Source organism: Lagopus leucura, unplaced genomic scaffold (assembly GCF_019238085.1).
Source record: "Lagopus leucura isolate 7727_CA_CO unplaced genomic scaffold, USGS_WTPT01 Super-Scaffold_760, whole genome shotgun sequence".
NCBI lineage: Eukaryota > Metazoa > Chordata > Aves > Galliformes > Phasianidae > Lagopus > Lagopus leucura.
The window spans coordinates 3964664-3976610 of NW_024962257.1; the positions used below are offsets into that span (position 1 = coordinate 3964664).

Genomic DNA, 11947 nt, shown 5'->3' on the forward strand with positions numbered 1-11947 from the left:
CGGAACGGAGCGGAACGGAGCGGAGCTGAGCGACCCCGCGGCGCCACCCCGCGGCCTCCGCTGCCCCAACAGCGCCCCGAGCAGCGGCCCCGGGCGGGTGGGGTGATGGGGTCGGGCTTGGGGACAAGTTCGGCGGCGTCACGGCCTCAGGGGAGCGTGGGGACAGCGGGGCGGTGCGAGGGAGAGGGCAGCGTGTGGGCGCGCGGGGCCACTGCGGGATGGGGCCGGACTGTGCCTGAAGCAGCTGGCCGTGATGCAGGGGGGGTCCCGATTTCAGGGTCCCGACTCAACTGAGACCTTTCTCCCTTTCTCCTTTCCCAAGTGGGCTGAGCTGAGGGGATGCCGGGGCCATGGGTGCAGTGAAGTGTGTCGGTGCTCAGCGCTCCATCGCTGCGCTCTCTGCTTTCACCACCGAGTGATGCTATTTAGGGCAAGTCGGACCAAAAATGAGTTCATTTCCTTATGTTTTGGGAAACTCGTTCTGACTTAACACGCAAGCAATAGTGAGGTATCTTGAGTTTTTATTTCAACCCTACTCCACAGGAAACATCATTCGCTAGTGTTATCTTCCTCAGTTTTGCTTTTAATTTGATCCAGTACTGTGTTAAATATAAAATACTGCTTGACCAAGAACGGATGGTGAAAAATACAAGATGCTAAAAAGGGAGCTCCTTCACAGACGTTACGAATTGTTTAAAATTAGTACGAAATAGGCTGACAAACAGATAGCATGTTGTGCATCCTGCCCCGCTGTACAAGGAAAGGGCACATAAAGGAGAGGCTCAGCATGGGGATAGGCGAGTGGTGATGTCCTCAGTGTGCTCTGTGGTGGCCTCAGAAAGGTCCTTCTGGGCTGCACGTCCCCAGCACGCTTCTGAGATAAATGGTGTGGGACAAAGCCCAGGGACAAAACCCCACGGGCAGCCTCTGCCAGGGGATGTTGCAATGGGGCTGATCCTCGGTGTGGGGGAGGAGAGCTGGGTGCACTCAACCCAGTGCCACCATGTACCACTGGTGACAAACTCAGGGACAGATGGAGCACAGTGCCTGCGAATGACCAGCCATCCTCCAGCTGCTCCACAGAGCCCAAACTGAGCCCTGTGAGATTGGTCACTGTCTGCACCCCCAATTTACAGCTGGGGAAACTGAGGCACAGAGTAATGACTTGCCAGATAGCAAAAAATGGCAGCTTGCAGTCTTGGACCTTCTATTCTGACCCCAAATTCACCCCACAAACTGCCCATCACTCAGTGCTCAGTTCTTCCCTCTTCTCCCTCCCACAGGGCTGAGAAGTGTTGGGCAAAGGAACAAAGGCCGCATCCTGGGGACTTGGGGGAAGTGATGACAGAGACCTCACCAGGTCCATCCCCTCCTGTCCCCAAGACCTCCTGTCACCCTGAGAGCCCTCCAGGCTGAAGGCTGCTCTGGGACACCAAGGGCAGAGCCCCAGCAGCCCTGTGCCAGGCTGGACGCAGGGCACAGCCCCTTCTTGGAACCCTTTGCCTATGGAAAAGGGTTTTTTTTGCCCACATGAAGACTACAGCCACCATGTCAAGAGGGGAAGAGCATCTGGGAAACTTCTCTTTGGTAATTTGCTGCAAAATGGCATGGCTGTGTGGAGCCACTACCAAGGCCTTCTCCTGGGATAATGAAACCAAGGCTGAGCACTTCAAGCTCCAGGGTCAGGACAGCCCAAATGCAGCCAGGTGACACCGAGAGCAGCAAGGAAACCAAGAGACCCTAGGAGAAAACAGCTGGGAGGGCTCTGAGGGCCTGTCCAGGGGGAACACACAAGACGTGTGCTTAATACTGGTTTGGAGAAAGGGTTTTCTGGTGCATTGGAGTCTGGGGAACGCTGGAAGAGATTCAAGTTTCAATGGCAAGTAAGGCTTTGTTGATTCAGGACCTTCCTGTCAAGAGCATGGGAGGGGAAGGCTGATGCTGAAATGATTTCTGACCATTTGTAGACCAAGCAGGTGTGCCAATGAGAGCTCCACTCAGGCCTTTTTTAGGGGGCTCCACTCTGCCTCCGCAGGCTGGGATGGCTGTGAGCTTGCTGCAGGTCCCCAGGGTGTCACCAGCCAAGGAAGTGTGGGGACACGGCCCCAGTGGGATGCTTGGGGTTAGCAGGGTGAGCGAAGCTCCCCTATTGCCTGCAGCCCTTCAGGTGGTCACCATGTTATGAAAACATTGCCTAAAAAAATAAACAGTTCTCAAGGTTAAAAAAGAAAAATCTGTTTAAAATCAAAATCATGCAGGGGGCAGCAGGAGGCTTCAGGGTGAGCCCACGGCCCAGGCTCCCCTCCCTGCTCCCCTTCCATGTCCCCATGGATGTGAAGTGTCCTTAAGGCGTCTATCGGGACGTTTTGGCCTCCAGTGCATCGGGCCGGTAGAGGTACCTCCAAATGGCATAGTAATGGATGCCAGCTCCAATGGCCACGAAGAGGTGCCAGATGGCGTGGGCAAAGGGGATGCGGCCATCACTTTTGAAGAAGATCATGCCCAGGCAGTAGAAAATCCCGCCGGCCACCAGCTCTGGGAGGCCATCCCTGTTGGGCTGAGAGAAAAGCACAGGGACAGTATGGTCACCACCAGCAACGTGTCAGAGCCTCGTTCTACACCAACCCCTCCTTATGGCCAGCAGCTCAGCTTTGCTCGGATGCTCTCAATACAATGGAGCATGGAGAGCAGCTCCTTTGGAGACGGCCACGGGCACACGCGGTACGTGCAGGGCACCCGAATCGCAATCGAACCACATCATCTTTGATGATCACCTCATCCATCACCAACTGCCTGCAGGCTGGACCGTGCCAACCTCCTGGAGCATCCCAACCCCACTGGACATGCCCTCGTGCTGAGCCCACGTGCCTCCCAGCATGGCTTACCATGGAGAGGATGACCAAGGCAGGGAAGAAGCCCATGATCACGTAGCACACCAGCTCCACCAGCTTGTACCTGCAGCCAATGGAGAAGGTGCTTGGAGGCAGGGTCCGATTTTACATTTGTATCTCATCCATCTACGGGTGCCACCACAGGAGTTCCCACGTCCAGACGTGAGCTGGCAGCTCGTACAGAGGGTTTTGGGAAGGCTTTGGGGGCTTTAGCTTTCCATCTGGTGCCACCCCGTGGAAGAACACACTCATGACAGCACATCCTCACTCCCACATCCCTGCCACAGAGCTGCAGCCTCTTAAAAACACAGCGTATAGGGTAAGGATGCGATCCTCCTGCCCAGGAGGCTGCCCAGGGACCCCACGTCTGTCTGTCTATCCGCACGTCTCCGTCTATGGCCTCTCTCACAGCCGGACTGTTGCACGGGGGCTTTCGGGGAAGGAAGGGCAGAGCTGGGCTGGGTAAAGGCACTGACCTCTCGTGGAAGAAGAACACGTAGACGGTGCCGACAGATGCCATGATCCAGATGATCCAGCGCATGTGGGAGGCCCAGGGCCCCAGCTCCCTTAGGTTCAGCCTGCAAGACCCAGGGCTGCGGTGAGGGGCACCCCACATCTTTTGCTGCACCCCAACCTGCTGCTGTGCCCCATCTTTCTGCATCCCAACCTTCTGCTGTGCCCCAGCCCTCCTGCAGGCAGGAGGTGCTGGAGCAATGGTGCCCTTGCCCTTCCCACCCATAACATCAGCTGAAAGTGGTTGAAATGCAGAGAATGGGAAGTTCTAATGAAAACATGCAATCTCTGACCATTACTTCTGGGCTGGTTTCTGCCTTCTATTAGGACTGAGCACGCCGGGCACTCACCATGGAGCATATGATGCTGCAATGAAGAAGTAAATCACCATCCTGTCGAACATGTGCAAGCAGTGCTCCACGGTCCTGCAGGATGGACATACAGATGGAGTCAGAGCCCGTGGCACTGTGCTCTGTAAAACCAGATACGTTTGCAAAAAGAAAAGAAAATGCTTTTTCCCATTGGCATAGCTCAGAAAAACTTTGACCAGGAGGATTTGGGCTGTGCTACAATTACAAACACGAGATTGAGCCCCCAGTGGGCAGAGCTGGTACCTGAGATGCCTCTTCTTCCAGGAGATGGTGTGGAAGATGGTGGAGACGATGAAGAGGCTGGACAAGCCAAAGCCATAGATCCAGGCTGAGATGGTCTCCCACCGGTCGTCGGAGAGGACGTAGAGGATGGAGCTGCCGAGGATGCTGGGCAGGATCCAGAACTGGGAGGAGAAGGAGCCTGCTGGTCACAACTTGCATGCCCACTGAGCAGTTGATCTATGGTCCCCACACTTCACCACACAGAAGTGCAGGCAAGCAGGGGCATGGGGGAGGAGAAGGGCATGAGGAGGACCAGCACCTCTTGTCCATGCCATGGGCTTGGAGCAGGAGCCAGAAGCTCCTCGGGGGGCTCATTCCCATCACCATACAGACAGCCCCATTGCTGCTCCTGGTGTGAAAATTCTCCTTCTTAGGGGGAGCCATGCTTTGCCAAATATTCCTACTCTGCTGAGGGCCATCCAAAAAGGACCATCTCACACCAGGGCTGGAGCAGGAAGGAGAGCATTCCCAGAGCACCAGGCAGAGCTGCTCATCCCAACCCTGAGACCCTCAAGGGCTGCAGGGCTGATTGCTGATGTTTTTAGGTGACCCCTGGGGCCAGGCACTGTCCCATACCCAAGGAGGGGACACAGACTCACCGCGTGTGTGGCACAGTTGGCCGCATGCTCGTAATCTGTCGGCTGGTACCTGCGGTTGGAGGGAACACGATGGTTCATGAACCTGCAATGGAGCAGGGAGGGAAACACATGAAGGAATGGGAGGACTGGGAAAGCCCTTTTGGAGGGCAGGGTATCTCCTGTACCCACTCCATAGCCCCAGCAAGTGTCCCAGGGCTGATCGCTGCTGGGGAAGCCATGCCATGCTCCCTAGGAAACTTTCTTCTTTTTTATTCTGGTTCTCTTTGCCTGAAGTATTGGATTGCTCCTGGCGTGCAGAGGAATGTATCGATTTCCCCCATCAGATCAATGCACACTGAGCAATAAAGAGCTGTGCCAGCAGCCCACTGCCGGGTAGGTGGTGCTGTACTGGGAGCAAATTCAATGCGCGTCCCTGAAAGCAGCCATGCCCCACTGCCTTCTCCAACAGGGTGAGCGTAGAGAAAGGGAATAATGGGCCATCCTTCCCTGTCTGCCTCTCATAAAGAGTGATTTGAAGATGCTTTTTGCTGCAGATCAGACCAGGACAGCCGGGTGCAGGGGCAGGAGATGGTCTAATTGCTCCCTGACCCTGTTTGCTCTGCACCATCTGCAGCATGTTTCACAGCACAGCTGTGCACAGCCAGGGGCTGGGGGTTGGCTGGACCTTGCTGCAGGGCTGAGGGTGACCCTGAGGGAGAGATACAGAGGGGTTCAGCTCCCTGTGCTCTGCAAATAGAGGGGATGTTGCTTACAATGTACGTTAGACCTTAAGGAAACCAGTGCTGCCCACAGCCAGGATGCAAGTGAGTATCCCTGGGACTGCCCCCTCCACCCCTGGAGATGCCACCTCCATCATGGGGACACTGGGTTCCCCCCATTCCACCAGGGCCACCAGGGCTGGCTGCACTCCCCATGCCCCAGCCACATCCCCCCCTGCTGGAGGCCACCACTGCCCCACGTTGCCAGGAGACTGTCCCCAGGTCCCCCTCGCTTTCTGCTTCTCTTTCTCTTTTCCCTTTTCATAACCAGGAGAAGTGGGGCTGCAGGCCCAGACGTCCCTCGTGACGTTGCAGTTGCTGGGGTAACATGCACACAGCCTTTCCTTGCATTTATTTTTTTAACAGAGCCCCGCGCCTGCTGCTGCTCCATCCTGACCTCGTGGCAGTGGCTGTGAGGGGCACAGAGGGGAGGTCTGTTCCCACAGCCCTCCCAGCCCTTTGGGCAGAGCATTTCAGCAAACACTGCGTGACTGCAAAGCCCAAAAGGCACAGAAAAGTTTAAAACCTCCGTGATGGGAGCACGAGCCTATTCTCTTCTTTGGGACAGCGCATGAGAAGCAGAGCACCCCAGGGTTTAGCACAGCCCTCAGGGCTCCCAGAATCGTTTTGCTCCCAGAATTGGTGGGGACCAAACGTGGGTCACTGCTGCAGCCCCAGAGCTGTGCCTGCCCTCCCCGGGCCCCTTGCCCAGCAAGGGAGACTGAAAAGGGCCCAAGCACCCGGCTCAGCCCGGAGGAACAAAGAGCCCCTTGTCTCCAGCAGCCGGGCCAGAGCACAGAGACAGCTTCCCAGGCTTGCTTCTTTCTCCTTCTCTTTCTCCCACTCTGTTTTTTTTTGTTTTGTTTTGTTTTTTTTCTTCTTCTTGTTTTGTAGTTGTGGGTTTTTGTGTTTTTGTGGGTTTGGTTTTTTTTTTTTTTTTTTTTTTTTTTAAAGACTTCTGTCCAGGAACAGAGTTCTGACCTCAAAAAATCAGCCAGATCTGCCTGGCTTTACCAGTGCTGGGAGAGAAGAAAGTGAAAACAGGGATCAGTTAAATGAATCCTTGGGACGGCTCATGGGGGTGTATTGGAGTGTCTGACATTGCTCTGTGTCGAGCTGTATACATTCCACATCTCATCCACCTCTGCATCAAGGAGTTGGGCACAGCCAGCACATCCTCTGCCCACCAACAGTCAATGCTGGGTGCTGGCAGGTGCAGGGAATGACCCAGAGCAGCTGACTGCTTTGGGTTTCACCTGTGAATGGCTTATAAAAGGGCAGAGCTGACTCAGAGTTTGGTTTTATGCTTTTGGAAGTGAGAGCTGCTTTGTTGTGCCTCCTGCTCAAGGAGAAACAGGATTGCACCCTGGTAGTGGCATATTGCAGAGAGGATGGATGGAAAAGGCAACAGCCCTTACTGGATGCTGATGTGGTGGTAAGATCCTTCTGGGTGTTCCTTGATAGAGCAAGGCTTGGGAGCATGTGTGTGCTGTGATGTGTGCAGTGCAGAGATGGAGCAGATGCGGCCCTGCAGGGCTGACCACCCCACACCCTCTCTGCACATGGCCTGTGTTTGCCCTACTGAGCCTGGAGGCAGAATACCTTGTGCTGATGCCAGGGCTTGGTCTTTGGGCTTGTGGTTGTGCACATGCTGCTACAGCACCCCTCTAAGCTGGGACTTGGTGTGCACTGCTTCTTTCCCATAATCTGATAAAGCTCCAACTGCAGCTCCTGTAAGAGGCTCCATCCTCTTGAGCTCCTTTGCAGCTCAGTGTGCTGCACGTGAAGGTGCAGAGGAGGGCTTACATTCTCCATGGGGAAGCAAAAATGCAGAAGCTGATGCTGCCTGGCACTGCCATCTGTGGAGCTGCCCACGCAGGCATGTGCCCCATTGGAGCCTCTGCTCCCATGTGTGCTCCTACAGAACATATGGTGCTCCTTTAGGTATGGATACTTATTTTTCTCTCCGGCAGCTTTCTGCTCTCTGTACAGACAGCATCTCCAGCTCTTCTGAGGCAACTCGTGACCCCTCAGCCACAGCAGAGCTGTTGTTTATTCACAGCAGATGGGATCTGTGAGTGTTTCCCAAATAACTTTCTGAGCTGGGACTTATTGTTTCATTTGGTCCTGGCAAGCCCTGATTAGTCACAACATGACTCTGATCCCCCAGGTGCTCAGTGGATGTTTGCAGGGCTGCTTCCAGGGCTGAAAACTCCCCTTATTTGCTATTTCTTTGCTGGGGAAGGCACTGGGCATGCTTCTCACTGCCTAGCCTGCATCACTGTGAGCACAGAGGTCAGTGGTATGGTTCCTGAGCATTCCCTCCCTGGCTGAACCATTTCACCAGCCAGGAAGCAGATGGAATGGTTTCAAGCAATATCATCTGCACCAAAGTGCAGTGTAGGAGCACAGCTTTGGACCCCAACTTTCCTGGAACTCAGGACTGCTCAGCTCATTGGTGACTGAAGCAAGCACTGTGATGTTGGTGGTATTTGGCCTCATCAGGAGATATCCCATAGAGCTCTCCTAACTCAGGATTACGAGCACTACATGAAAATGTTTGTGGCTTAAGGTTCAGTTTCACCTGGAAAGTTCCAAAGGGTGCCTGAGTCCTGCAGAGCCCGCATCTCCTGTGCACCAGTCAGCTACACTGGGCAGTGCCTCACGTTCCATGTATGCACTGAATGCTATCTCATGGAATGGGCCAGGGTGAGCTGTGCCAAGGAATCACATCAGGCTGATATCTAACACCAGCTGGAGGATGGACGTGGTGCATCCATTTCCCAGCTGGAAAAGAGACTGCCCTTCCCCAGCAGCATTCGGCTTGGCTGCCCATGGGGCTTGCTGCTGCCCATGCAGTGATTTCTGCCTGCTCCCCCGACCCATCCCAAAGGAAGGAGATGGGTGGTTTGGGGGGGATGTCCCCTTCTCCAACCAACTGTGCTGAGGATGCTGTGAGCACTCATTGCCTTCCCAGTACCTGGATGCAACAACTGCAATCTGGACAAACTTCATGCATGAGTTCTAGCAGTGCTGACTTCAGAGGGTGAGTCAAACTGCTTCTAAGCTGAGTCAATATTTTGGTGAGATGTGGTGATCCTATTTTTCATGGGGTCTCTCTCAGGGGTCCCCGGTCAGCACTGCAGGTCCCAATGGGCACGGTGTGACCCATGAGCAGCCCCTGCCCCTCCAGAGCTGCCATCCTAATGCTGAAAGCATTCCCCTTCTCACTGCTTCATCATACGGGCTGCGGGGGAAGCAGAGATCTTGGAAAACAGCTCTGTGTGTGTGGGAGCAGATGAGGGCTGCTTGTGCTTCCTTTACAAAGCAAACAGGGAGAAAATGCTCCCAGTGCAATTGCTCTGCCTAGGCTGAGTCTTTGTGCATTTGGAGTCTGAACACCCCAATGCTTTTGCTGCCTTCTGCACTGATGGCTCCCAGAGGTGCACAGGATGGGACCAGTCTGTGTCTCCTTGCTTAGCACGTAAGCGTGCAGGGAGCAGTGAAGTTCTCCCCTGACCTTTCACTCCATCCCTCAGTGCTGGTGGATGTGGCAGTGCTCGCTCACATTCTACATGCCATGCAGACAAGGCTGGAGCAGGCACCTATAGACAGTCCTGTCATAAGGACTATCCTGGCTGCTGTTCCTCTGTGCAGGGCAAGACAAGCAAATGCAATAAGACGTGGAGCCTCTTCTGTGGGCAAATCAAATCCTGAGCCTGTACCACTTAATTATAGTGATTCAGTGCAGGCTGCAGCTCCCAGCAGTGCCCTCACCCTGGCTGCTCTACTCCAGAGCTGCAGGACCTGGCCAGATGCAGCCGCTCCCCATGTAATCTTGTTTCCTTTCAATTACAGTTCCTGATGGTCCAATGCTGAGAAGCATTTATGTGCCTGCAGGGAGACCTGAGCTGAACTGCTGTTGCACACAGACACCCAATAGAGAGCCCACAGTGAAAAGCGAGCCAAAGCAGCACAGGGTAAGGGAGGGATCGTTTACTGGCCTGTGACCTGGCCCCAGTGGGTTCCAGGGATGATGTGACCACACTGATCCACTGCTATAGTGGGAAATGGGGACACCCCCTCTGCCTTCCTTCTTTCAAGAGCAGTGCTCCATCCCCAAAGCCCACCTGAGAGCACTCAGTGCCCTCCAGCCCTGGGTTTCTCCCTGTGGTTTTCAGCTTGCTCCTGCATTGATCCCATTGCCTTTCATCTCTGTTGAAACCACTGCAGCTCCTACCCAACAGGTCGTTGTGTTTTATTTATTCCTACTGGCAGGTGTATTGATGGCCAAGTTCCTCCTTTCTTGGTCCTCACTTGAAATTAGATAAAAGACATTAAAAATGGAGCTGTTCCAGGCCTTTCCACCACAAAGGAAACTTTTTGCTTTATTTTCTGAGGAATTGAGAGTTCTTTACCCTCTGGAAAGATATGACAGGATGCTGATGATGCCCTGAAGGAGCAGTGCTGATGTTGCTGCAGCTCCCACTCGTGCTTGTCCCCATCACCCATAGCCCAATGGAGCTGGGGGAGCTGCTCGCATGAGAGAAAGAGTGGTTTTAGGGTCTCTTTTGAGGTGTGGTATGGAAGAGTGTTCAGAAAGAGAGGAGAGCTGCTATGTGGAGCCCAGGGGGATGGGGATTAGTGAATGGTTATTTTTAAGCACTGGGGTAAGAGGATATCTGTGGAGACATAGGGAGCTCTGGGTGAGCATCACGTGCTGGTGACCACATCAGTACGTCATGGGGTGAGAGCTGGGGGAGCGTTTATGTCGCCCTGCTTCCCATCCAGACTCTTGCACCCAGTGATGGATCAAGAACACTCCGAAGGTCTGACCCTTCCCACGCCCTGTACTCCCATTCTTGTGCAGTGTCCTCTCCAACACACTCATTTAACAAGCTGTTTCCATAAGGACCACAGCAAGCTTTAAGGATGCTGATTTTGGGGGAGATCAAGGGACCAGGATAGCAGATGGACTGTGATGGGGAACAGCTCTGCTTTGCTTCTATCCCTCAAAGCACAGCTGCCATGGAACAAATGCACTGTTTTCTCCCCATTCTGGGTGCACTGAACTTGGCTTGGCTCCATTTTCCAATGGCCCTTTGCAAGCTGGCTGGGAAAAAAATGTTTGAATTCTGTTCTCAGGAGGAGTTTTGGGCCAGATGCTGCCTCTGCGTCTCCCCCCAGTGAAGGCAGTCAGGGGTTCTCCTGCTTGGAGCAAGAACATCACCACCCTTCCTTTTCATTTCTTTCTGGGAGGGGTATCTGACCCTGACAGCAGCACCAGGACTTTGCTGGGGCAGAAACAGACATTGGTGCCCCCCAAGACTGCACTATCTACAGAGCTCTGTGCAAAGATAGAAACATCCCCAGGCAGGGAGCTGAGGACAAAGCCTGTCCCAGGACCTCCCTAGCATCCTACAGCCAGACATTACACAGCCCTTAGGTTCCCCATAAGCTGGTAACCCCCGTGGGGGTCAGCACCCAGCAGTAGGTCTGTGGCAGCTGAGAACTGAGCTGCCAGTGCCCTAGCAGTGGGAGGAGAACAGAATTAAACCCAGTGGGGAATTCCAGGACCAGTCCTTAGACCCAGCACCCCCTCCACCACCTATTTGGTCCACGTGCCTTAGGCTGGTGGCATATGGGGTCGGTAGGTCCGAATGGCAGCAAACCCCATCCCTGCTACATGGAGCGATGCTCTGAATCCCTTATGGTTGCAAAAAGGAACAGGCATCCTTATCCTGAAAGACAACGTGTGCCTGCAGGTGAGGGGAACAGCCTGCACCTGCCCTGCGCTTTGAGGCACTCAGCACCTTTTGAAGGTCTCTCAGGGTTCGATTTGGGTTCTGGCTTGATTCAAGGGGCCGGGGCACAAAGCAAAGCAGTCCCCGCGCCGAGGGCTTTACCTGGCGTAGCGCGTCTTCTGGAAATCCAGGGCTCCGGACGCCAGCATCGCGGCGGTGCCATGGGGCGTCCCGGGACGCGGCCACGGGCGGCTCAGTGTGGGGTGAGGAGCCCGGGGGTCCCCGAACCCCACGAGGGTGGCGATGCCCTGCGGACCCGCAGCGACTTCATGGGTTCCGTCGGGTCCGAAATGCCGCGGAGGAGGAGAAGAAGAGGGCAGCCTCGCCCCCCTGTTGCACAAGAGAAGAATCCGAGGAAAAACAAAGGCGACCGAAAGGGAGGCAGCTGGAGAGGCAGCCAGCCCCGCTCACAGCCAGCAAATGGGCAAAGATGGGGAGGAGAAGAGGAGGGGGGACAAATCCCGTCCCGCTCCGCCTGGTCGCGGCAACCTGCACAATCTCTCTTATCCACCCAGGCAGCTTTAAGCACAGCTAAAAATACCCCCCGCTCATAGACACACACCCCCGGCGGATCAAATAGCAGCAGATTTGAATTGAAAATGTAATTAAAGCGAGGGATGGAGGGAGCAGCGAGCCTGGTGGAGACTGTGGGTGCCTTTTGAGGTGCCCCTGCCTGCCCCCCCCTCCCCTCCAGCCCCCCGAAGGGAGACGTTCGGCTTTGATTTTGCT

At 54.7% G+C, this 11947-nt stretch overlaps 1 protein-coding gene across 1 annotated transcript; it reads right to left on the bottom strand.

Moving 5' to 3' along the window:
• Positions 1 to 504: 504 nt before the first annotated feature.
• MMD2 (monocyte to macrophage differentiation associated 2) lies at positions 505 to 11715 on the bottom strand. Its single transcript, XM_042864392.1, has 7 exons — positions 11321 to 11715; positions 4657 to 4738; positions 4019 to 4179; positions 3755 to 3829; positions 3368 to 3469; positions 2886 to 2955; positions 505 to 2557 (listed from the first exon to the last, which is right to left on the bottom strand). Exons 1-7 carry the CDS (start codon positions 11365 to 11367, stop codon positions 2354 to 2356), a joined length of 741 nt encoding a protein of 246 aa, XP_042720326.1. The 5' UTR covers positions 11368 to 11715; the 3' UTR covers positions 505 to 2353.
• Positions 11716 to 11947: the final 232 nt, after the last annotated feature.